Source organism: Cinclus cinclus, chromosome 4 (genome assembly GCF_963662255.1).
Source record: "Cinclus cinclus chromosome 4, bCinCin1.1, whole genome shotgun sequence".
Classification (NCBI taxonomy): Eukaryota; Metazoa; Chordata; class Aves; order Passeriformes; family Cinclidae; genus Cinclus; species Cinclus cinclus.
This window is the reverse complement of record NC_085049.1, coordinates 54,874,983-54,901,784: the sequence shown is the minus strand read 5'-3', so window position 1 is coordinate 54,901,784 and position 26,802 is coordinate 54,874,983. Positions and strand designations below refer to the sequence as shown.

Below are 26,802 nucleotides of genomic sequence, written 5' to 3'. Positions count from 1 at the left end.
TGCACACATTCACAAGGACTGTTATAATTTGAATTTATATTGCAAGTTCAGCTATCACTTCCTCTGTTCCCACCCTGCTTTTTGGAAAGATACCCGATCACATGATATTCTTGTAAAAAAGCTTGCTGATTGAGGAAGGATGCAGGAAGGATATGGTTTTGCAGTGATTGCATAAGTGTTGTGTAGGACCTGAAGCCTTGGGTTAATATGAGGGCAAGTTTAGATGTGAATTTCAAAGATTAATTTCTTCTGATTTTTGAATAAGTCATAACTCCTGAACAGTTTTCCTGCTTTAGAGAACCATGGACTAACCTGTGTTAATGGGATCCTTTAGGTATTAACATGATATCAATGCATAATCAGCACACTGGATTTCCTGCCTCTGTTCCATCAGAGAGCTCAAAGTTTTTTCAGAGAAATTGTCTCAAAAGTTTCTTTTCGAAATTCTTTTCTTCCTAGCAAATGTACTTCCCATCAAAATCTCTTGGGGAGTTTTGCCATTTGCGTAAGGAGAGTTCTTGGGCTAGCACAGAGATCTTTCCAAAAGATGCTGTGTTCCCCCTCAGTGAAGTCCGAAGACCTGAAGAGCCCAAAACCTCATGTCACCCATTACTGTAATGAGAGTGTACTTACTGCTATACAGTGAGGGAGCTGGAGCACAGAGGTTTGTATTTTAAAGGTTTGTTTTGGTCATTCCATGTTCTGCCAACATCTAACATCTGTATTTATTTTTTGAACTCTTCTTAGTGGATTAGATGCATCTGTTCAGTTCCAAGAATAATGCTTGATTTCCTGAATTTATAGGTTGCAATAAAATCCATTCGTAAGGACAAAATTAAGGATGAACAAGATATGGTTCACATCAGACGGGAGATTGAGATCATGTCATCCCTCAGCCACCCTCATATCATCACCATATATGAAGGTTAGTGAATGTGATTTTTCTCTCTGACTGCTCTGTTACGTTCTTGCAGAACTGATGTTCATGAAGGGGCACCAAACCAACCCCTACTCCTTGTGTAACCCATCCCTTACCAGCAAGACTGCCTTGATCACTGCCTTCCCTCTGAGCTACTAGTTTTTCACAGATGCATAAACCTTTGCTTGGAAGAGCTTCTTCTTGTGTGAGTTCACTGTGTCAATCACAGGTGGGAGATGGTTGCATGTATCACCTCATGTCCTTGCTCCCATTGCACAGTTCAGTTTCGTTTCACCCTCACTCATGAACCAGCCTGATGTCTGTTTCTGTTCCTAGACTGGGAACAGAAATAGTCCTCATTTGCTTTATTTTCCCTGGACTGCACAGGACTGCTCTTATCTGCTCTAGGACTTTGGTCCTCCCTTACCTGCCAGTTTAAGTTGCTAGTTCTGTCAATGCAGCTTTTCCCCCTGAATCCCAGCATCCTCTTCCTGTCCACCTCTGCACACTTTCCTGTCAGTCTGGTGGCTGGCTTCCCATCCTCCTCCTCTACCTCCTTTCTTTCTGGGACACGGCTAGGAAGATTTGCCAGTTTGTTTATGTCCCAGCACTAGCTGGGCAGGTCAGGCCATGTACATGCTAAAAGACCCCAGCAAAAAGGTCTGTTGCTGCATGGAGGGAGGCTGCTTATTGGACCTGGGATGTGGATTCCAGTGGTTCAGAGGGACCTGGGTCAGGCAGCCTTGTCCCTGCAGATTACCCCTTTTCCTCTGTGAAGAACAGGGAGCCTGAATGTAGTCCTACACATTTCCATAGCCGTGAGGTAAATGCAGGTGATGAGATGTGTATGGCAGCTCTGCTCTGAGAGTTGATATGACTGATTAAAACAAGGGCTGTCTTGGCGTACTGTTACACTATCACATGTTGAGTTATTCAAAAGCATGTTCTTGTACTTGAAAAGAGATGAGTATCTGTCTTTTTATTGAATAAACTCATAAAAGGATCTGGAAACAGAAAAGGGGAGGGATGCTGTGTCAGCATGTGGGTTGCAAATGGAACAAAAGTTACTTCAAATGTGGATGGGAACTCAGGAAGAAAAAATATTAAGCATGCTGTGGTTCTTTGACCAATTGCCCTTCTCATCCTTACTTTAAATAGTTTTTACTGAGTTAAAATATTTGTAAAAGTGAAAAAGATTGCGTCATTTTTAGGAAGCAGACACCAAGTCCTGTGGAAGCAAAACTTCCTTCCCTGGCCCTGTGGAGGGAGGAGTAGTGCTTCTGCAGCAGAGCCAGTTGAGCTCCATGGTGGAGAATTCATCTTGTCTGAGGAGGATGAGCACCTATGTCAGGTTCTGGTGTGTTTTTCAAGTAGTCAGAGTCAGCATTTGGCCTGTAGCAGCCGATGCTGTAACTTAGATATGGTAGCACTGGGAAGATATGTGGTTGTGCTGCTGAATCCAGAGGGGCTGGCCAGAGGTGAGGGTGTGTCCTCAGGGGTCCTTGAGTGTGTGCTTCTCTTGAAACTGAAGAGCGCTTGTTGTGAAGTTAAGGGAATATATCAAGGACTGAAGTATTTGTCTCCTCTCAAAGTTGGATTTTAAACACATAGCTATTTCTCTTGAGTGATGCATGAAGAGTGATAATATTGCTATCCCCTGACACAAAATGTTGAAGTCACTAAATCCTGAGAGATGGGCTTAATCTCACCAAAATTAAGCAATCCAACATTTCTGCAGTTGGTGGATGCTAAAAATCTAGCATCCCTCTCTAGTCAAGAGAGTTCAGCATCTTCACAGGGTGGTTGGCTTCCTCCTGGGAGACTTTTTTTTAGATAAGTGGGATAAGTGATACATTGGAGGCTCCTGTTGGAGTCTAGCTGACTAACTTAGATCAGATGCTTAACTTTAAAACTGAAGCCACTCTAGAGATATTTTACTCCTATCTCACATATTTTTACTGTAGGTTTTCAGACGGCCACTGCACATCTGACAGCTCTCTCTGTAGGTGCCAGGTTGCACAGATATATGTAGCATGGACAATGCTGAATGCCCCTGTAACAATCTTTGAAAGCTCTTTGTACTGCATTTGCAAACATGTGTTTTCCTTAAGTAGGATCTTGTTTAGGTATCCTTTTGACCTTCCCGCTAATAGCAATTAACCTCTGAATTTGTCTACTTGATGTAAACACAACCTTATCTTTTTTATTGATACCAAACAAATTCAGATGTATGTAAACCAAGCTTTCCAGTTTAGTGGTACTTCTTTGTAACCTAATCATAAGGCATGTGCCTTGCCCATTACTGCCAGGGCAGATGTACAGTTGTGACTAAAGAAATTCCATCCTCTCAGCAGGGCTGTAATTGGCAATCTGTCGAGTGTGGCTGTGAAGGAAGTGCTCCTTTAAGTGACTTTAAACTCCTTGAAAGGGACTGGATAAGCAAAGTCGGCTTTGCTGGCAGTGTTCTGACTTCAGCACATAAATTTTAATTTATAGAATAATGCCTCTGTCCATTCATCTGTCTGTCTCTCCCCTGCCCCTCGCCCTTCCTTTACGCTATTGCTTTTTTGCCTTGAAAACTCCAGGATTTTATAATAAAGCCTTTGAGAGCTAACATATTTTTCCAGGGGTAGCTTGAGTGCAAAATCTACCTCATCTGGCAATACTTTACAAAAGTTAAACCAGGGAAGGAACATTCTGCAAACATTTAAACACATGTTGGGCCAATCATGAGGGTGAAGTTACACTTGGTACATTTAGGAGTGAGCTCTTGAGTGTTTGCAGTGTGAAATACAGTTGTCTATGTGAGTGTTTCTGTGCTGAAAGAGTTGTCTTTGGTCAGCGTAACCGTACAGAAAAGTCTCCTCTTTTGCAAAATTCACTTAAAGGTGAACGGGCTATTAGCTAACATGTCTGTATAAATAGTTTACTGAAGATCTTCCCTGGAGAATGACTAAACATTAAGATCAAAATTTGGTGCCAGTGGAACATGATGGCTCTAACGTAAATGAGTAAATGAAGGAAAGTGTGTGCTGAGGTGCTCTGCTGAGCTGGGGCCAGAATGCTTATAAGAGTGCTGCACCCTTTGCATTAACAAGGCACAAAATATGGATCTCCCACATAAGATGCACTTCTTACTTTTTGTTTCTAGGTTGCATTTTTGGTACTCTTAAGAAAAAACAAAGAGATTCTCTATCATGTCTCTGCCAGTCCACAATGGCTTGAACTAGGTTGCATGCTTAATCAGGAGACTGGTTCAGCCCTACTTTCAAACCCCAAAGGCAATGGGAGATAATGTGACAGAGTGTAACAGCAGTGGCATAGTATTCCAGGATACTCACTGCACTTGCTAAATACATGTTCAATCTCACATTTTGTGCCAGGCTTCATGCAACAAAGCATAAACACACTTGGTGTTTTACACACATGTAGGCCTGTCTCCTGTGTGGGAAGCTGTGTCAGTCAAGTCAGAAACCATATCATCAGCAAAAACAGCTGCCTGGTAAGAAATCTGCCTGTGTGGCAGCTGTGATGGTGTGTGGACATGAGCCATTGCTGAGGAGCTGCACCCCTGCAGCTGCATGTGCCCCAGGGTGGGACAGCAGCCAGGGGCCAGGGTGGCACAACAGTCACCTATCAGGCTGTGACAGTCCAGAGCAATCCCAGCTCTGTCCCAGCCTTTGCTATCTCCTGGTTTTTGGACATAATCAAAACAAACTTCAGTGCCTAATGACCCCACCGCTTCTGTGTGCAAAACACCTGAAAAAGCCACAAGTCCCTTCAAACATCACGCGGATGACTGGGCTTTGATCAAGAATGTTGGAAGTTGGAAAGTTGAAATTAATCTTTTTTTTGGCCCGGAGAAAGTACTTCAGCAGTGATACTGTTTGACCACATTTCTAATTGATTTCCTCCAATTATGTAGGCTTTTGACCTTGGAGTGCTTTATTCTCATTGTTTTCAGTTGATAACATCCAAGAACATCAAGTAATATTTCAAGTGGCTGGAGATACTAATGAAACAAGAGTAAACAAACTTAACTCTTTAGTTACCATACCCCAGCTTTATGCATTTCCTGTCATTCAGGGCAATCACCTAAACAGCACTTCATTGGACATGACATATACTCAAATGTTTGAGATCATGGGTGGGTACAGTTTAAATGTCAAACTGATTGCCAGCAGCAATGAAATTGCTTTGCATCTTCCCATTTACACAGTCCTGCCATAGCAATGTAAATATTTGCTTCTCTGAAGTTCCTCAGCAGTTTAAGTCATAATTTAAATAAAGGGGAGTTAACACTTGTATTCTTTGTCAAAACAAAGACAATTAGTGTAACATGTTATTGTAGCCAAATTAGCAACTGTCATTTTGCCTTCCTTTTAAAGAGCAAACCATCATAACCTGCATATCCTCAGTTTTGTTCTGTGAGAAACAACCTCACCAAGGATAATAGTTCCCATTCTGATTTAATCTCCTCACTGGGGAGTAAATTATAGCATGCTATCTGATTTAAAAAGATTATTGCAGGATCTTAACTACATTCCTTTAATTTAAAAGGAGATGCAATTTGGCTGAATAAGGCCATAATTCAGGAAAAAATTTAACACAAGCTTTGCATTAAAACACATACTCTATATCTTGATATCTTCAATTATAATTAAGCATATGCATAAGTTTATGTGTATGCATATAAGTGGTTTTCTCATTGTACCTGGGATATTTTCATGTCTGCTACATGCTCTGTTAAAAGCAGTAATAAAATACTACTATTGCTACTAAAAAAAACAACTAAATAAAAATTATGCCAAGGGGCTGTAAAACAATCAAAAACACCAGAGCTGAATCAGGCTGAATTTCTAAGGTAAAAGACAGTTTTCAGTACTCGTGTGACTTTTTGAAGAATAATTCAAGGCTTATTACACAAGTGAGGTAATTGGGTCATACATGAATTTTCTGAATGAAAAGGTTATTCTAGTCCTCATCTCCAAAATTAAAAACAAACTCGCTGGTTCTTTTGATTTGGCTGACCTTTAATAAAAGAGCATTTTGTTGCAGTGGAAAGGTACTTCTGTCTGCGGCTGTTAGAAGAGTAATAAAAATACCACTGAATGGAAAGACACCAGATGGAAGGAATGTCAACATACTGGAACTAATTTAGGAGATTGCTCTGATAGAGAGCAAAGGCATGAGGAGAATTCAAATGGTTCCAGTGCAAAGAGATTGGCCACCCCTCTTAAACTAACAAACTAAAATCCTTACCCCAGGGTTACATGTAAACCAAATGGAATCAGCCCACAAGGAGGTAGTCCTCTGGGGGGCTGCGGGGAGGAATCCATCCCCCTCAGCACTCACTCTGACTTTAGTATTCTATGAGCTTGGAGGAAGGGCAAAAGCCTCCTGCATTTTTTTCTATTTTGGTAGTAAGTCAGTCCAAAGTGAACTGTCCTAATAGAAAAGTGTATAATGTACTATTAAATCTTTCTGACTGATGTTTGCAAAACCATGCCCATCTGGGCATTCAGAAATTTTAGGCTGAAGCACATTTTAGCAGTGGATGAATGTAGTGAGTATGTTCATTTGGTGTCAGACTTGTCCCATGAGTTTCAGAGGAGGTGACTTTGGTGTAGCTAGAGGGAAGAATTTGGCAGTAGGTTTGAAAAGAAGAGTGCTGATGAACAAGAGGTCAACCAGCACTATTTGGAAAATGGAGGGCTGTAGATATAAGCTGTGTTCATAAACTCACAGCCTCTAAATATAAATAAGTGGAGAGATTATATGCAAGAACTATTACTATAGTAGAACAACCTGCAAAAGAGGGACAGATTGTTCATGTTACAAAATGCACTTTGTCTCAAATATGTCTTTGATAGCGAGAAGTGAAATTCTTTCCCAGTTTCACATCTATGTTGTTCAAGGAGCTTTGAAGTCAGCAGATTTGGTTTCAATTATGAGCTTGTAGGTACAGATTTTTTGTCTGTCACTTTCAAAAAAGAAACTAACATATTAAAGTTCAGGGTGGGGTTTAAAGAAAATTAAGAAATCTTTGAACACTGTATCTTAAGCACTCTTCGCTGTTTGGGTTTCCAAGGCTTTTGGGGTGACTAGACCAAGCCCAAGCAAGCTTGTAGCCCCCTGGAAAATGCTGCTTCTCCACATTGCTGTGGCAAATGTCCTAGACCTTTCCTCATCTCACAGGGATACAATCATGTTGTTCCTCACACCTTGAGGTTCATGCTGTTCCTGCTCCTGGTTCCTGATGTGCTCTCACACTGCTGTCCCTGCTTCCTCCCCTGTGGCCACATAAAGTGCAGTCACCTCCAGTCAGTCCTTCAACTGGCAGGCTCTGTCTGCTGAGTAGTAGTAGTGATTTTCAAGCACTACTCTGCAGCAGCACTTGACCACTGTGGCTGAGGAGTGCAGCAGCCCTCCTGCCACATCAAGGTCTTGGTGCCACTCTGAGAGTAACTCAGCTTGCAGAGTGGTGAAAATAAACACGGTGGCTCAGAAATAAATGATGCACAGCCACTAGCAAGCATTTCTCCTACTGCTGTCCCCTCTAATAGGTGAAGGTTGTGCTTCTAAGCAACTCCCCTATCTTGATTCTTAATTGTGACAGGCCATCTCCCCTGCTATCCATTGTGGGTGCTGGTACTGGCAGTTCTCCACTTATCTAAATTAGCTAGCCATTTGCAGAGTACTGATGGTTTGAAAAATGCTATAGCAGTCCCACCTTACTTGTAAGTGGCCTCCTTCCCTTGACCTTGCTCAGGGCTGAGGAGCAGGCTTGTATGACATGGCTGTCCCAGAAGTAGTAAGATTTGGGAGGTTCCTGGGGTTCAGCATCCTGCCAAAGCCATGCTTCTCTGTTGGCAGTAGGTGCAGCCAGGTTTCAGGCACAATTCTAGTTGGGGGTGAGTTTCAGAATGAATATGCAGTAGGATGACAGGTAATAAATCATCTGCAGCAAAAACAAAGAGTGAACCAAGCAGTCCCAGAAGCTATATGAAGGCAACCCATCCGTCATCAGCCCACAGGTTACAGCCCAGGTGCTAATAGGGCAGTGTATTTATTACCTCATTATTCTTTGCAATAAGTCAATCCAGCCTTTAATTAATGCCCTTCTCTCTTCCACCAGCCACTGGCCACAAAGCTTTCTTGAGCATATGTTTATAAAACTACATGCTGTGCTCAGAAGAGAAATTCAGAAGTGCCTGTGCGAAACCTGCCTGACATCCTAAATACTACTGTGAAAATTCATGGTGTACTTGGCTGATGGCGTGAGACTTGCCAGAGTACCACCTTGTCATTTGCCTGATATCTTGACCACTGAATTCCTCTTTAAGACTGTGTATATGTATATACATAAATCCTACTGCCTTTCCTACTTTCCTCTTCCTTCATCCTCAGCTCTCATTTTAGATTTTTTTGCTGCTGTTCAGTTCCCTCTCTGCAGGAAATAGCTGTATGCCCACTTACGAAGTTCAGCTGATATGGTGGAGGTGCTCTGACACGAAATAATGCAGTTGTAAAAGAATACCTCCCTATTCACCTTTGCTCCTGGATGAAGAAACAAAATGCTATTTAATTCTGTAATTGTTCAGCTATTGTGATGGTGAGGAGGCCCCTGTAATGTCACCCAAGTTCAAGGATAGTTTCCTCCTCAAAATTCTCCCTTATGAAGAAGAATGTGCCAGTAAACTGAAAGCCAAATATGAGTTTCTGGAACAGTTCTGTTCTCATTGATTCTAGTGTGGCTTTGTGACAAAAATTTGAAGTTTGGAACAGGGATTTATGCTTTCCTAAATTCAGCTTGATGGTATTGTCTCAGTTTCCTAAAGGGTGTAAGAGAAAATTTAAAATGGAAAGTTCCTTTGAATGCACACATTCCTCCAAACCAAATGCTTTCCACCTCATTTCTGTAGAAATGTTGGAAAGTACATTGGGATCAGGACTTGTATTAATATGGCAAATTTGAGTCCAAATTAATTAGATTTTAGAATTTAAAACTTCAGAGCACCAAGGATGATTTGAGAAAACTCTTAGGACTAAGTAACAAAGGCAAAACTTTCATAAAAACACATTCTGGAAGAACGCTCTATTGTGGCAGGGTTGTTACTGCTATTATTGTCGTCAGCAGCACTGAACACCTGGTGGGGCATCAGCTTTCTGGAGAGTGGGGCAAGAAGAGCCAAGGGCAAACATGCCTCTTAGCTGAGGGTGATCCTCATTTGGAACTGCTTGGATGTGCATTCCCATGAAAGTGCATTCAGATCATTTGTGCCATGTGGCAACTTCACCTATGTGTGTGTGATGCAGCAACGCCTAACTCATGGAATCAGCTGGGGTTTGGGGGAAATTTTGTTGGTGATAGTGTTTTTATGTGGTTTATGTGTTCTTTTAAAATTCAGATTTCTTATATAAGAGCATTTTCAGTGATTTGGCTCAGCTTACTAAAATGATTTCTTTTTTGCCTTCTTAAACAAGCCTGTACCAAACGAGCCTTTCTGAGCTTAGAGAAGTGAATGTGCACATTGCTGTTTTATTGGTAACACATCACAGCACTTCCCTGTATGACATGGGGCATGTTCAGTTTTTCCCAGACAGTATTAGTCTGTCATTCTTGGAGAGGATACTATATGTATAATCCATCCAGAGACGGCTTTTCCAGTTTCCGAAGTTTATTGCTAATGAGGATGCACATAGGATGTAATCGCTGGCAGAGGCCTCTGCTTCGGGGTACAGTGAGGCCAGCAGACAAGTAAGCAGCCAATTTTATCTGGCTGTTTGCTCTCCCTTTTATCAGAGCTGTTTGGCTAGGGTTCAAGGGTGTTAGAGTGAGCTGCAGAGGCTTTGGCTTGTAGATTTGAGTGACAAGGTGTGAGAGGACATGAGACAAAGCCTAAGAGAAATAAATATCTGTGTGTTGAGAGAGGCAGCTCTGCATTTTACTGCAAAAGCTGAAGCTTAATTCTGGTTTTTTTGTTTTTTTTTTTTTTAATCACCAAGGACTACTGGCTGAACTTTGATAAAGAGAAATAGGATGGTATCATTATAGTAGGGCTGGTCCAAACTAGCATCTGTTTGTAATAAACCCTTTAACCTCATTAATTTGTATACGCCTTTTTGCCAGTGTGACCAGTGCTGCCACAGATAAAAAAAGAAAAGGAAAATCACCATGTTTTCTTATAGCAATGGTTACTTATGGCAGGTGCAGGAAGTTTCCAGTGGGTTGCAATGGATTTCTGGAGACAGAAGAGAAGAACTATTTAGCAGCCAGGAGATTACAACAATTGCAGACTATTAACAGCCTGCTTTATTAGATTAAATATTAGTTATCTGCCAGTGACAGTGAAGTCCTTGACAGCATGTGACACAGCTGATGTACTCTCAGTCCCAAAGAAGTTGGGCTGTGATGTGTATGAGATGGATTTTCCTTGCTCTGCTTATGCTGGCGTTGTGCACTGCTGCCGGCTCCGCGCTAGCAACAGAGGATTACAGCATGCAGTCTGTGACATGCACTGGGATGTGGGTAGGGGCAGGAGATAAGGAAACTTGAGGAAGAGCTGGTTGCATGAGATGGGGTACAGAGCCACACTGACAAGAGCTGTACGGCTCTGGAGGCGCTGCTGCCACAGCAGGTGAGGTGTCTGTGCCCTCTATGCTGTCACACAGAGTTGGGATGGAGGAGGACACATCTATCAGTTCACTTGTTGGATTTTGGTGGTAGGTGAAAGCCAACCAACAGTCATTTAAGCCAGATTGCAATTCTGTATCAGTCACCGAAGACAAAAATTTATTACAGCTTCTATGAACCCTTTCCAAATGATATGGGCTCCTGTTTGCTTCTGTCCTCTGGCCCAAATTGAGCTACTTGTGTGAGAAATTCCATGCTGGAGCAGGAACTGGTATTCATGTGTTGCTAGCCCAAGTGTCCACCTCACCTCAGTAGGAAAAGCTGACTTTGCCACCTTGTGACCTCATAGTATTTGAGGCAAAGAGGTTCATGTAGCATATGAAAGAGACAATAACCTCAACTTCCTTCTCTTGGTCTGAGATGTTGTAATCTTCCTCTGATAAAAAGTAGCTTTGGAACTTGCTTTTTGCAGTGGGATTGTTGTTACATCTTTCCAGCCCACAGTGGTGGTCTAGGATGTGATCAGACATCCTGAGTCTTCTTTACTCTTTGAAGCATCAATTTTCAAATTATTGAATCAACTGTGGGTTTTTTTTTTTCTTTTCTTCTGTGCAGTGTTTGAAAATAAAGATAAGATTGTGATCATCATGGAGTATGCGAGTAAAGGAGAGTTGTATGATTACATCAGTGAGAGGCGGCGATTAAGCGAAAGAGAGACAAGACACTTCTTCCGACAAATAGTCTCTGCTGTGCATTACTGCCACAAGGTGAGCAAAGGATTTCATAGTAAAAAATGCTGTTTCAAGGCTGATGACTGGCATATGTTTCAAACATGTCTGAGGCAACAGCATTCATTATTAAGTATCAGAGCATGTGATTTTATCAGTACAACAGGAGATCTTCATTAAAAGTGCTACATGGAGCTAGTGTCTTTTTTTAAGGATTAATGATGTTTTCCTGTGTTATGGCAGATACCAGACACACCCTTACTTTAGACCTACCTTGCATTTTTGCCTTTAAAATAATTCTCCTGACATTAAAAACTCAAAAATTACGCTATCAACTAGAGAAAGCATCCCATATAACCTCTACAGCATTAATATTAATGCATTTAAAAAAATGTTAGTTTGTGATTTGAATATGCTAGTAAACAACTTTAGAATAGGAGATAGAATATATGAAAGAAAAAGCCAAGAGAAAGCTATGAGGTTCATGCATGAGCTGTAGTACATACTCATATTGGAGAGGTAAAAGTAACTTTACCAGATGTAGCAGGAAAGATACCATTTGCTAATAACCTTATCCATCATGGTACCCCCTTGGAATGACAAGTCAAGCAATTCATCATGGACCTTTTATCCTTGTTTATGAAACAGCTACATAGAGCCAAAATTAGTGTGAAGCTAAAGGCAATGAGCAGCTAACACAATTTTAATTTGAATTCTTAAAACACATAAGTTTCTATTTGAATTCTGATAATAAAGGGGGTTTCTCAAAGTCCTCACTGCATAATGCTGTAAAGCAGCAATACCATTCATGATGCAGTTAATTTTCCCAAGTTTCTATAAAGAAGGCTCTGACCTAGACCGAGTCTGTTTGCTTCCATCCCTAACATTCACAATCCTTTGGGATTATAACTCCCCCGAGCCACGTGGCTGCTCACTGGAGGAATGAGGGCTTTTGTAGGGGCTAACGTCATTGACAGATACTGCTTTCTGGTGCCTGGGAAGAATATCCTGCTTTCACACAGTGGGAGCAGGATCCAGGATGAAATTAAGTTCCGAAAAGGCACCCCCAGCCCTCCACCCCACACTCCCCTGCTGTTTTAGAGGCTTTGTGGGAGGACAGATTCCAGTCATTCTTCCCTTAACCACACACCAAGTGACTAATACAGCCTGCCTGCCACTAGTCACTGGGCTGTGAGTGTTATGACAGTGAAATCAGCCCTGAAATGTAGATGCAAAGACCACCCTGCCAGCTCACCTTTAATTTTCACAATATTTTCTCATGCTCTTCCATGTTTTTTCTTCCTTCTTTCAGAACGGTGTTGTCCACAGGGACCTAAAATTGGAAAACATTCTTCTTGATGACAATTTTAATATTAAGGTAGGATACTTTTTCTCAGCTTCTCAAAGTGGATTTGCATGTTTTATAACATTTTTACCGAAGGTATTAGAGCCATTGTTATGGTAACGGCTACTAAGCAACAGCATCTGGCGAGAGGCTCAGAGGTTTGGAGGCTGGGGGAAGACACCACTGATTCCCAGTAATACACAGTAAATGAAGCTTTGCATACTTTGGAGGAGAAAGCCCTGTCCTGCCATGCAAAGACCGTGATTCCCAATGCAGTATCTACCCACTGAGAGAAAACAGCAGAGCATTTTGTGCAATTGGGCATATTGTACAAATGATATTACTGCTGGCTGCTTCTGGGGCTAGGGAAAAACTCTTCTGGTCTACAGGGTTCAAGTGCCTCCTGCAGAACAGTCTGAATGTTCTTTTGATCATGGCTGGAAAATAAGCAAATAGAGTTTCAAAATAAACCTAGTAAAGCACATGTGCTTCATTAGGAAATGGCCTTGGAACTTCAGACACAAACGTATACTTTGGATAGTGATGTCAGTGATGTCATTTCCATGCCATTTCTCCCCAGTGAAAGCATGGGAATGACCTCTTTTCCTGTCTTCTTCTTCTTCTATTGTTTATAGCTGTAGCACAAAGTTAAATAATGCAGAGATTTAATTTCCAGAGCAATTTCCTATATATATCCTATCTATATTCCTCTATAAAATAAAGTGTAATTTCCAGGTGGCTGAACCTGTTTCACTTTCAACTTTGGTCCTCCTTGGGTAGCTGCATGTAAGAGTGGCTGGATGTGCTCATCCATGGGCAAGCTAGCAGAGGGAGGAACACCAAAGAGTTTCTGCTGATGCTTGAGCATCCTTCTTTAAAAAGTAATCAAGGAACTACTTGCATAGCCCAGTACCTAAATACCCCGTGTCTTCCTTTTTGTCTCCCCTGAAAGCCCTGGGGCTGCAATCACTTCCTTCTGTGCTTCACACTGGAGAGATTGTCTTCATTTCGAGCTGATGTGCAATGGAAATGGAAAGTAACATGTGGTAGCTGCCATCTGTGTAACGCCGATGACAGAAGCTAACTTGGATCAACTAGTGGATTAAAGGCGCATAAATATGTGGTTTCCAAAAATAGTCTTTTACGGAAGACCCATCCAATGCAATATTTGTATGTTTTGCTGTTAGCATCCAGCATTGGAGCAGACCTCCCCTCTCCTGTTCCTACAGGGACACTGTCTGCAGCAGCCAGAGCTGTTCTCAGGAGTGCTGAAAACAAAAAGTGGCCTTTCTAGGACATAGTATACGAATCAGGCTTCCGCTGGCAGGATGACCTTTCTTTCCACATTACACGCTAAGCTATCTTCCCAGCTAATCAGAGAATTCTTGAGAGAAAAGAGGAATTTGTGGAATTTGCTAGCTGTGGAGGGCTGGATCTCTGCACTGTGGTCCTCATATGCAAAACCAATCACTTCCTCAAGCCTCTGGGGAGCTGAGCTTTGTCAGACAGCTACGCTCCTGCCCCTCTCGCCTTTATGGGAGTCATTCTCCTGTGGGTGGAGCAGAAGGATGGGGCAAGGACAGGTAGCTTTGTTTGGTCCACACTTGGAGCTGACCCAGGGGCTTCAGAACCACAGATGTATTTCAGTTGCCATAGTGAGTGGCACTGCTGTGGAAGAAATTCAGGTATCTCTACCTCCTCAGATTCCTTCCAGTCATTTGGACATCTTTTTCTTGAGCGTTTCCCTTTCCTGGCTTGCATTGTGTTTAAACTGCTGTAGGTATTTTTCATATCTCCAGCTTTTCCTCAGCTACATCTCTTCAATGTTAAGGCCTCTGAGCAGGCAAGGCTGCCTTGGCATGGGCAGGTGGCTTCTTTGCTGTCCCTAGTCACTAGCCCTGCAGAGGGTCTCATGAAACTGAAAACCGGACTGAACTTGGGAAGCTACTGGTATTTCATACATCTTACAGTCAATAGTGTTTGAATTTGAATTGCTTGAAGAGGTGACTTTTGGTATGGTTTTCCTTCTTCTCTGTGCTCTCTTTTTTTAAACCTTGTGACTAAGGTCAGCTTTGAATACTTGATGTTAAGCATGCAGCCACAATTTTCCTGATGCTGAAGATTTGAATATGTTGCTGTGGTTTCTGTGTTACTTGCACAGAATTGTACTTCCCACTTCTTCTTTGTGTCACTAAACAGTAACCATTGGCAAGGAAACACATATGGAACTGTAAATTATTTATTAGGAGTAAATGTATCAAGTCCTCATTCTGAGAGTATTTACATGTGGTTTGTTCAGGCAGAAAAAAAATGCAGCAGTTTGGGGTTTGGTATTGACTGAAGGCTTCAAATACTCAGGGGAAGGCATTTTGTAGAAGTGGATTTATAGTCTTATCAGTACTTTCCTAGCATTTATATTTCATTCAGTGGATTGCAAACACAAAATTAGCAGTTTGATTTTAAGAATGAGAAAATTAAAGGAATGTCTTTGTTCTTGGGTGCAATGTGCAATTAAATACATATTTCTGATGAAGCCAGTGATCTATGCATTATGATTTACAAAAACATGTCATAATAATGTGAAGAAAAAATAAGGTGTTGTAAAAATGGATCCCTGCATAGCAGTTTAAACAATACTTTTAAAGCAGGAAATAAAGAGGACAAGTAATCCATTAGAAATTACTATCCGAGATAAAAGGGCCCCAGACCTTTTTACTTGTTACTACATTAACTTGGAAACCATTCTTAAGCTTTTGATAATTAAATGAAGGTGATAAAGGAGTGTATGGAGACATAAGAAGGGGGTTTTTTTTGTTTTTAAGAGTTGTGATGGTGAGTAAAAATCTCTGGAAGCAGAGTCATGTGTTAGAATACAGCAACAAGAAAACACCAGTGTTTGGAAGCAACAAAAAAATTACACAGTTTGAAGAGTCCTGCATATCCTCAGGCCGCAGGTGGAATGCAAGGAGAGGGAAAAGGTGATCCAATCTGTGGTGCATTATTAGTTTTCTCATGGACTTGTGTGCAGTACTACTTCCTGCAGACTCTTATTGAAAATCGCTAAATGCAGCAGTCATAAATGAACTCAAATGAGCTTTAAACACTTGAGAGACTGAGCATCCGTGTTCACAGTAGGGATGAGAACAGTTCCTGGGCTGGGAATTGCAGCTAAAAGAGATGTCTAGCAGAGGTTGACGTAAATGGTATGATCAACCCCAAAGTGAAAGAAGAGTAGAACAATGCAAGTATAACAGTAACATAATCCTGCTAACTGCACATTCTCTTGGGCTGGTAAGGGGACACCAATCAGACTAACCACTAGAAAACCCACGAGGGTTTCGTATATACAGACTAAGTGCATGGAATTGGGATTTACTTTGCTGGAAGTCTCACCAACTGCACGTACATTTCATTTGCTTAAGAGACCTAATTATTTCTCTATCTGCAGGGAGACAGATTCTTAAGGGGGATAAAACTGACAGTTTCCATGAGTGTGAACTTTGTGGAATTTATATTTCACACTTCAACAATAACTTACATCTGGTTTATCATAGCTAACAGTAAATATGAAACATACACTTCTGAAGCAAGAGGAATAAAAGTCCACTTTTCTGCTCCTCCCAATTTAGGAAGTTCTTTTGACTTGATGCCTTAGTTCCATTTAAGTGCCAAGAACATGAAGTAATGTTGGCTTCTATTAATCTTGTTTTGGGGGGCATGACAGTTTTAATGGGAAAAGCTGATAAACATCAGTCTGTGAGCATGGGAGTGGACTGTAACATAAATACTCTTTTCCTGAATGGTCAAAATGAAAACATGAATGCCCAAGTCTGAAAGTTTCTTAGCGTGAACAATGGTATGTGTATGCCTATATATATATATATATATTTATTTATGCACATCCAAATGTATTTTGTGCATTCCATGGTGTTAAGGGAATGTGTTTTCATAAGGAATCACACTGCAGTGTTTGTCCTTGTCTTAGCTGCATCCTGAACTAAAATAAAAATTAATGACCAGCACAAATTTTTAACACTGAAATGATCCCATTCGTCCCCTGATTGACAGGGCACACTTCATAAGGCTTAAAATGAACTTCCTGCAAGCCAGGCAGGGTGACTTGATAAGAAAGTGGAGTTCAAGGCAATTAAGTGCAATCTGAGCCATGAGAATATGTTTGCAGACTGCAATTCTACCCCAGCTGTTTTCAATGACATTCCAACCATACAATGAAGATTTTACAAACCACATTTATTTAAGGGTTGAATTTTCTGCTGTGGGTTGATAATATGCTGTCTGAGGGACTGAGTGAATTCAGTCTATGAATGAGCATGGTGAGATGAATTAAAAGTAATGAGCAAAAATCAGCTGCTCTTTGAGCAGGGTGAATACAGATTGCCAGTGAAACACCTGCACAAGCAGAGCACCAAAATAGGGAAGAGTGAAGCATGAAATCTTATATCTGACTTGTGACTTTAAAAATTGCGTAAAAAGGATATATTAAAAAGTTTGTATTTCTAATGTGAAAGTATCTAACAACTATATATCTATTTATATCTGTTCAGAAAGGATATATATGTTCCTGTTGTGCTGTCAACTGTGTCATTTTTTAGTGTAGCTGTATCAATTGAGGTAGTAGAGACAAAGACTTTGCCTCTTCCCAAGAGTTCACTGAACATTGTAATTCAACAGGTATTAGAGGCATTGATGATACACATTTTAGAAAGCCAAGAGTGAATGATGGTGCTGGCAAATCCTTTTCTTTCCCACTCACTTTGTGGTTTTTTTAAATTTTCTCTTGTGAAAATTCTTGGCGTTAATTTCTTTCTGGTAGAAAAGACATGGATAAGGTGAAGAAAACCCAGGGAAAACTCCTGTCTTTTATATCTAGAATATGCCTGTGCTTTATGTCTTTTATGTAGGCATTATGTTGATTGTGGGCAGTAATACAAGTATCTCTGGGAAGCAGAAACATTTGGGTTTTAAACAAGATGAAAATGAGATGTGTTGCCTTGTGCTAGAGAAACAAAGAAAATGCAGAGTTTGTGGGAGTATTTAGTGTTGCTGTCCTCAGCCTTTGTTTTGTAAGAACAAGAACAGAGAATTGAAGTAAACAAAATATTTGGACCTGATCCTGCAATTCCTACATGGGCAAAATTCCCAACAGTCCCCAGGGAAGTTTTGTTTGTGTTGGGAAAGCCAGATTTGGGCCCATTGTTTCCAGTTAGGAACCAGACTTGTGTTTATTATCTCATGATAGACATCTCATGGGCTTAACAGCTCAGATTCCTCAGCCCCGTGTCCCTGAATCTGGAGGAGTGAGTGACTGCCTCACTTTGACCCTTATTCCAGATGATTTCAAAAATCATGTTCTTCAGCAATGCTTAGCTTCCTGCAACACTCCTGCCTCCCTCCTCCTGTTGTAAAAGGTGGTGGCTTTCGGCTTGCTTGTGTTTGATAAGAAGGGTGGTACTTTCTGCTTGCTTTCCTCTGGTATTAATGACTATGCAAGATGAAGAACAGACAGTGGGCATCAGGCTTCCCAGTATGAGATTGTCTGTGCAAGCATGTGCAATTCATCCAGGATAAAACTACCAGCTGATGGTTGTGCAGTTGGTAGCCTGTCTATGAATGGACCCAAAGCATCCTTGTTCCTAATCAGGAGGACTTAACCTGGGAGCCCTTCTTCTCTGAGGGACCTTTGGAGAGAAAAGTAAAATCCACATCGAGTTCCTTGCCCTATGGTAGAGACAAATATAGCTAAGTCTTTCCTGATAAAGGATTTTTTGTTACTTGAAGAAATCATTAATATTACAAACACCTTGTGCAATTCTGTTTGCAGATTGCTGATTTTGGACTCTCCAACCTTTATCACAAAGACAAGTTTCTGCAGACCTTTTGTGGAAGCCCACTGTATGCTTCCCCTGAAATAGTTAATGGACGGCCTTACAGAGGCCCAGAGGTAAGAAGGGTCAGTTTTTCTGTGGTGGTATGGGGATGTCTTTGAAGATAATGTTCTTGAGGGGTAGTCTTAATGCGCATCTTACTGTACATGTGAGTTCACTTGGGCCTGTCCCATATTTGAAGCTGCTTCACTTTTGGTTACATTGCCTGTGGGTGGTTAGTGAGATGTTAGATATAAGTTTGCCAGCAGTAGGTGCAGCTGGACATGATGCTGCTCTTGTGGTGCTAATGGCATGCAGAAGAGCAGGGATTAACTTTCTTGGGCTTCACACGTGTTGTGTCTGTATTTCAGGTTGACAGCTGGGCCCTCGGTGTATTGCTTTACACTCTGGTTTATGGAACGATGCCCTTTGATGGCTTCGATCATAAAAATCTCATCAGGCAGATCAGCAGTGGAGAATATCGTGAGCCAACACAGACCTCAGGTATGAAAAAGGAGGGTACCGAGCTGACAGCAATTCAGAATGGAACATTTTGTTTGGCCCCTTCCAACATGGTACAGTGTCACATTAGAACAATGTACACCAAAAAAACCCCTCCTTCTCCTACTGAGTTCATCTGCTATAAACTCCCATCTGGGTACAGCACTTTCCAAAAGACCTTTTGAAATTAAAGTTTTGTAGCAGATAGATGTTGTTGTTTTGGGGAGCTGTAATGGGGTCTTTTAAGTAGTGGCAGTGGAAAGTCTGTTAGCTATTGCAGGTTGAATAGTTCAGACGAGCTACAACATACTGGTACAGTTCAGTCCTCTCACTACACTATGGGCTGTCTCAAGCAGAGAGAAGGTGAATGGTCAGAGCAACACAGTCTTTTATTAAAGAAGGCAGGCCAAAATCTGAATTACTGCTACTGTTCACATTGGCTTCTAGGATAGCACATTAGGCAGTCACCTGACAGAAAAGTAGCAGCTAAGTCTAGCTCATTGACTCCTTCCAGCCTTAAATATCTATGCAAATATTATATTTAAATTAATATTTATGTTGTATCAGTTGTTTGCCATTCCTTTCAATTTTCTATCTTCTCGCTCTCTGTATGAAAATAAACCTTTACAATACACAGGAGACTACATTGTTTATGGAAAAAGTAAATACAGAAGCAATAATGTGTAGATCATTTAAAATATCTCAATTCTGTTTTATTTTCCTCTAAGTTTTGTCATTAGAGTCAATAGGTTGGTGACTTCCTTCAGTAATATGGAACTATTCACTCTCTAATACAGTACAAACATTAATTTATTGGGAAGCCCAGTGTACATTTTCCAGAGTGAATCATATTCTTCTGATAAAAAGTAGTGCTCAGGGGCATTTTTCCATCAATGACTGATGGTCAAAGCCTTGTTCCCTTTCAATTTCTCTGTAGTATGGAGCATTATTTTTGCTCATTTGATTGTCTTCACACTTTCAATTTAAACTGACAAACCTAAGAATGCCCATGTTCTAAAAGTGTTATATGCCATTCTTCATCTGTAGATGCTCGTGGTCTTATCAGATGGATGCTGATGGTGAACCCTGAACGCCGAGCAACCATTGAAGACATTGCCAACCACTGGTGGGTTAACTGGGGCTACAAGAGCAGTGTCTGTGACTGTGATGCCATGAGGGACTCTGAGTCCCCACTGCTGGCAAGGTTCATTGATTGGCATCACCGTTCTACTGGCCTCCAACCGGAGACTGATACCAAAATCAAGTGCCTTTCTAAGCCTAAAGGTCCTGAAGTCACACTAGAGAGACAAAGGTCTCTGAAAAAATCAAAAAAGGAAAATGACATTGCACAGTCCATCCAGGAAGGAGGAGCTGAAAATGCAACCAAACCGACCTCCAAGAGACCCAAAGGCATCCTGAAGAAAAGGAGCAACAGTGAGCATCGCTCTCACAGCGCAGGTTTCATTGAAGGAGTTGTCAGCCCAGTGCTACCCTCTGCTTTTAAGCTGGAGCAAGAGTTGTGTAGGACTGGCGTGGCCATTAAAAGTGTTGTAGAGGGAGAGGTAGCTGGCAAATATGGCACTAAGCAGTCTTCACTAATGCCAAAAAAAGGAATCTTAAAGAAGACACAGCAGAGGGAGTCCGGCTATTACTCCTCTCCAGAAAGAAGTGAATCTTCTGAACTCTTGGACAATAATGATGAGACAGTAAACAGTGACACTTCTCCAGGGGTCACAGAGCCATCTAGAAATGGTTCTTACATCCATTCCTGCAGGCGTAAGGGCATCTTGAAACATAACAGCAAGTATTCTACCAACAGCACTGAACCTGCTTTGATTAGCCCTGACACACCGACGCTGGAGGCCATGGAAGAAATGGTCTTGCCTGGGGACGCATTACCTCGAAGTTACAGTCGCCCTTCAAGTGTAATTAGTGATGACAGTATTTTGTCCAGTGACTCATTTGATTTGCTGGATTTGCAAGAGAACAGGCCAAACAGGCAGAGAATTCGGAGCTGTGTCTCTGCTGAAAATTTCCTCCAAATCCAAGACTTTGAAGGACTTCAGAACCGCCCACGGCCACAGTATCTAAAGCGTTACCGCAACCGTCTGGGGGACAGCAGTTTTTCTCTTCTCACAGACATGGATGATGTGACTCAGGTCTACAAGAAAGCCCTAGAGATCTGCAACAAGCTCAATTAGCAGAGGGAAGATGGAAAAGGGAGGGAAGGGAGTTATTCTGTGTACCTTTATGATGGAGTAAGCCAGGTCACTGATTTGCTGACAATGGTAGGTTTTGATTCAGAGTAGCTGACTGTACCTACTTAGCTGAACTCCGAGTAAAGTTGCCTCAAAGCCATCTCACACTTCTCTAATTTTGTCCTCAAAATATTACCTACGTGACTAGAGAAAAACCTTTGGTCTTTGTATCTGTGATGAAAGCACATCAGGAGCTAGCAGACAAAAGCATCGAGATTTGATGGCTTGAAGTCAAAGCTAGACAGAATTAAAACTGGAAGTGAGTGACACATTTCAAGAGGTTTGTAAGTAATATTAGATAAGCTTTATTAAGAGAAGAGCTGAATTCTTCAGGTCAGATTTGGATGCCTTTTAGAACAAAAGGCTTCATCTCCCTCTGAAGTTATTTGTCTGAGTACAGTGATTGCACAGTGGGAATCTTTGGCTTGCATTATGGAGGACACCAGGCTAGGTGGTCAGTATGGTCCCTTCCACCAGAGTGACCTGGGAGGTTCTGAACATGTTCTAAGATAATTTGAGAGATTTGCCCCAGTTTGTGGACAAGCAATGGAGCAGGCATTCATATCTGGACCTCCCACAGTGTCCAGAGCCATTGCTCTTCAGTGAGTAGAAAGTTCTAAAATTGTTTCCAACTACCAACAAAAATAGAGCCACAGAAATTATAATGGCAACTAGAAGCAATAGATGTTATCAGCAGCTAAATGACCTTTTGAGGCATTTCAACCCATATGTTCAATCTGTTAACTCTTTCAAAATGGCCAGCCAGATGAATGCCCAGACAAAGATGGATCTGACAAAGGGTCTCAAGGGTTAACTGACCCTCCAATCTAGAGTTCAGTCACTGTCAGCAAATGGAGCCACCTTGCTGCTAGCTTGTAGTATTTGGGGGTGACATTAGTTTGCAACCAGAATGTTAGGTAAGGAAAAGGTTGTAGAATGTAGGAAATGGATAGAGGTCAGAAAGTTAGTGGGAAGATGCCTTTCAGCAGATGAAAATGTTTCTAGTTTGGTGGTAATGAAGCAGAAAGAATTGAGTGATGAAATGATAATGGTAGATTTCATAAGTTAGCATAAAGTTGTGGGCCTGCCTCTATCTAGTGTAGCTGGTACTGAGTGTGCAATGATACCAGTTTGAAAAAAAAAGGATATGTGTTTGTATTCTCAGACATAGCCAGCTATCCAGACCGAAGGCTTCACTCCCATAAAGGTACCACATGGGTCTACTGGATTACCTGAATGTAAGCCTGTGTCAGAAAGGTACTGTGTGTTTGACAGGCCTGGGCAAACTGGAATCTTCAGGCCCGTTTCAGTCTCATTTCCATGAGCACATAGCCCGTGGCTTCCTTGGAGGTGCACTGGTGTGATCAAATCACAGTTTTCAGCCAATGATGTCAAATGATCCACAGCTGCAAAGTTGGTATCCACACTCATACCCAGAGCAGAGGGACATGGGGCAAGTTCTGGTCTCACTCCTGCCCTGTAACTGGAACTGAAAGCAGAGTTTGACCCACTGTGTCCCAAATCCTAGAGATGGTGCAGAAACTGAATAGAGTTCCTCTGGGGATTCCTTGGGAATCGGGGATAAGTCCATATATTATTGGCATCTGGGACAGGGAATTATTTCACTTGCAGATTCCTCTTATTCAGTGTGTCATGGTACTTAAATCTGCTGGTTCCTCCTAAAAATTAAGTGGGCTACCTAGCATAAAGATGAACCAGCTTGAGTTTCTTAAATCAGTTAATCTGCCTCTCTGGAGAATCTTTACTTTTTACTTATTCACCTACACTGGACCAAATTTGACTCTGAAATAAATGGTGTCAATGCCATGAAATTTCTGAGAGACTACTCTCAGGTGGTCAAGTGAAATGTGGCTCACTGTCATTTGCTCAGGAAGGGCAACTGCAGGTCACTTCTCTACAGATGTGTACCTCTCTGTATGATATTCAGATGTCTCATCTTCTCTCACGAGCCCTGCATGTGCTCTTTTACCCCATCCCAAACCAGCACCCCTTTTTGCAGTGTGTTGAATTAACAGGTTTGCTGCGGTGCATTTTAAAACAACTCAACGTAGTCTCCATGGCCTTTCTGAAACAAGGGGGGATGTGCCTTGCAGCCACAGCTTTTAACTCATGCCCTGGGGTGTATCCTCAGCTGGTGTGAGTCAGTGCTGTCCTGTTGAGGCTGGAGCATCACACCTTCCCTGCACATCCGGCACTAAACCTTGAGTAGATTTATAGAGGTTTCAGGAGGAAGGGAAGGGAGCTCAGCCAGCTGTGGCAGGGAAGTGAGGAGCATTCTCACAGCTCCTGTCTCCAAGGCTTTTGCCCAGGCCTGCTTCCTTGTGTACAAATGTGAATGAGTGAGTGAGTGCTTGCTGCCAAACTGGAAATGTTATGTAGGGATTTACTGGCATGTTACTGGCATGTTACATGTTTACTGGCATGTTATCATTCCTAGAAGAGAAGAAAAAAAAACAAACTTGACTGCACATTGTTACTATTAGTGTTGTGATTCTTATTTAATTTTTTTTTTTGTAATACAAAGTCAACTTTTTTATTTGAATTTGTCTTTTTTTTATTTATTGGTCTGAAAGCCATTTCAAAGTTATAATAATATATTTGGTGTAATTTAATTGGTGCAACATTATTTTACAGCTCCGGCCAAAATTGTTTGGTGTTATTTTTTTTGGGTTTTTTTGGTTTTTTCTCCCAATCCTTGGTTGGTTTGAGCTCTATGAGGCACACAGGGAAAAACGCTGGATAATCACCCAAAGTGTTTGTATTTTTAATCTGATACTGTTTTTTATTAAATAAAATGAAATTAATGTAACTGTGAAGAGTCTCTCTCTTCGCTTTTTCTTTTTCATTGTACATCAGCATGAGCCAATGCCAAATGGTAATGAACTTGTCATGCAGAAATACAGCAGCATCTCAGCACTTTGTACCAAGTTGTTTATGCAAACCTCCTTGGCTCATTTGTGCATTTGAATATAATGTGGGTGGCCACAGAGACTCCCTTGCTGTGAAGCATTTGGCACTGCAAAGCACGCAGAGCTTTCAGCTTTACAAAAGTTTGGTGGAGATCAGCTGTCTGGGGGTTTTCTGTTCAAGATAAATGAGGTTTGTGGGCCAGGTGTGCTGTAGGTGAGACAGAGCTGGCTGAGCAGACATAGCACGACTCATTTGTAGCTCAGAGACAGATGGTCATGGTCCTTTCTCCTCCCCGTCTGGGAAAGGGGCAGTTTATTGACAATGTTTTTGTTGGTAGAATTCAGTGGGTTTGAGCAGTAATTTGATCGAAAAAGGCTGATGGCCATTCACTGCTGTCGAGTGTGTGTTGATTTGGTCAGATGGCTTTGAACACACAGCGTAATCAGCTGGTGAGAGGGAAAAAAGGAGAGTCAGTTTTCATTTTTTTTGAATCCCCATGATCACCAGAAGGCTTTAGATTGTTTTTCTTGGAAAACAGGTGGGCATCATAAGGGAAGCTGGGTGTTAGGTATGCTGTGTGTGCTGGGGACTTGTTAAAATAAAGGAAATGGTTGGCACTGTCCTCTTATTGGCTCTGAGCGAGACACCATTAAGCTTCACCCTTGATGCAGCCAGCCAAGGTATGTGTGGTGTATATTCTGCTTTTTTAAATTACAGGCAGTTTGGATTAGGGTCCAATGTTTGGATATTATGAAGAAAGAAAAAGGCTTTAATTGTTCTAATTCATTTTCTCTCTCTTGAGCTGTTTAAAACAAGAATCCATGGCTCTATCTGCTAGATTACAACCACTTAAAACCCAGTGGGAATAAAGGGAAGAAGCCAGTGATGCAGAAGATTAAGCAGGCGTTACATTACAAAAGGAATGATTATCTGCTGTGTGCTAATTGAGTCAGGAATTATGAGGTGTATAGTCAAAGTCAGCACGCCTGTTCTTGCACCTGAGGTGAGTGAGGTCTAATTGTGCTGGCAGTGGAAATTATACTGCAAGTCTCTTCTGTAAGAGCAATTATGAAACAACTTTGTTTGTTTGTTTGTTTGTTTGTTTGTTTTTTAACACACTAGTTATAAAGAAAAGCTGAGGGCAAACTATTTGTCTTATTTTTAAAATAATGGCTTTCAGAAAGTTCTGGATGGCTGGGCATGCTGCACATTTGTGGCAAGCTCTGAGGAGTACATGTTTGTACAGCTCTGAGAGTGCACAGCTCTGGGGTGGGGTGGGAGCTAGAGATTTAATTTTCCTGTTTATTACAGAAGATAAGTGCAGAGCAATATGCCTTAGCTGAAGTCACATAGTAAATCTGTAAACAGACCTGGTCTTCTTTTATGTTTACTGCATAGGCATTCCAGTGGTTCTCAGAAATTGGAGAGATTTTATGGTTTGGGTAAGAAAGGAGCAAGGAAGCAAGAGAGGAGCATTTTTAGTTACTGCAGACAAATGAATTTGCAGATAAATTTGTTACTGACTCCATAAGTATATGCAGTAAAACTTTGCAATTATAGCTGCAGTTATAGCTACAGGGTAAGTCATAACCAGCCTAATGAAGGGAGTTGTATGATACTCATGTAAATTTGGTATATATAAGAAGCTTATCAGTTTGATTCGACATTTATCTCAGTGATTCACAGCTCATTTTAATGAGCTGCTTCTGGAGACAAATCTGCAGGAATGCTTTTGTTGAGCCAATAGAAACTCCGATGCTTGCTAGCATCAGCCCAAGGTCTCTTGTACCTGTTTGAGGGTTACTCATTTCAGGGTTTCAGCTGGAAGTTTTACCACAGCAGAGAACAAGCTGAATTTCCACTGCATTACTGGTATTTGGAGTTCAACTAGAGCCTTTATTTATTGTCCGGTGGAGCTGTTTTTTCCTCCTTGCCAAACCAAGCCATCTTTCTCATAAAAGACTGAGTAATTTAGCTGGAGAAGCAACTTTTTTGGAAAGATGATCTGAGCATTTTGTTTCTGGCTTTCTCTATTCCTTACTCCCCACCCCATATTTCCTGGAATTTTATCAGTGCAGAAAACCCTTTAATTTGCATGTCATCTGGCCATAGAGAGCCCTGAACTTTTAAGGAAATTATATTTATTTGCACCAATGTTTAATTGTTCCTTAGAAAAGCATTTTACATGACAATTTTCTGAATCTTCAGAAGACTCCTCATCCTAACTCAAGTTCATGCTGAGAATTGCACCAGGCTCAGGGCCACGATGGAGTTACGTAGGTGACTGCTATCAAAATAAGGAAATCAGCTGTGGGTGCTAGCTATAGGTGCACTTCTGGGTCAGGACATCACCCAGCTCCTTCATTCAGCAAATCATCTTGACTGCCAGTGTGAATTCAGGTTTTTTTGACACTGAGAACCTCTGAAAATCCATGCCTGATCTGTCTCAAAATGAGCACCCTGCACTGAAGCCTTTGCTGTCAGAGACCATGTGGGAATGTTGGCATCAACCTGCCTTGACATTTTCTTTTTTGCCCTTTCTCCTTTCACTTTATCCTATTTACTTAACACAAATAAAGCATCTCTCTCTCTCTCTCT

The 26,802-nt window shown here is 41.4% G+C and overlaps 1 protein-coding gene across 1 annotated transcript in view; it reads left to right on the top strand.

Moving 5' to 3' along the window:
- NUAK1 (NUAK family kinase 1) overlaps positions 1 to 24,110 on the top strand; it is a 46,477-nt gene extending 22,367 nt beyond the window's left edge. The window contains exons 2-7 of the mRNA XM_062492109.1: positions 805 to 925; positions 11,172 to 11,323; positions 12,597 to 12,662; positions 18,472 to 18,591; positions 18,886 to 19,018; positions 20,063 to 24,110. Coding sequence (XP_062348093.1) covers positions 805 to 925; positions 11,172 to 11,323; positions 12,597 to 12,662; positions 18,472 to 18,591; positions 18,886 to 19,018; positions 20,063 to 21,216 — 1,746 coding nt within the window. The 3' untranslated portion in view covers positions 21,217 to 24,110. The remainder of the gene's footprint in view (positions 1 to 804; positions 926 to 11,171; positions 11,324 to 12,596; positions 12,663 to 18,471; positions 18,592 to 18,885; positions 19,019 to 20,062) is intronic.
- Positions 24,111 to 26,802: the final 2,692 nt, after the last annotated feature.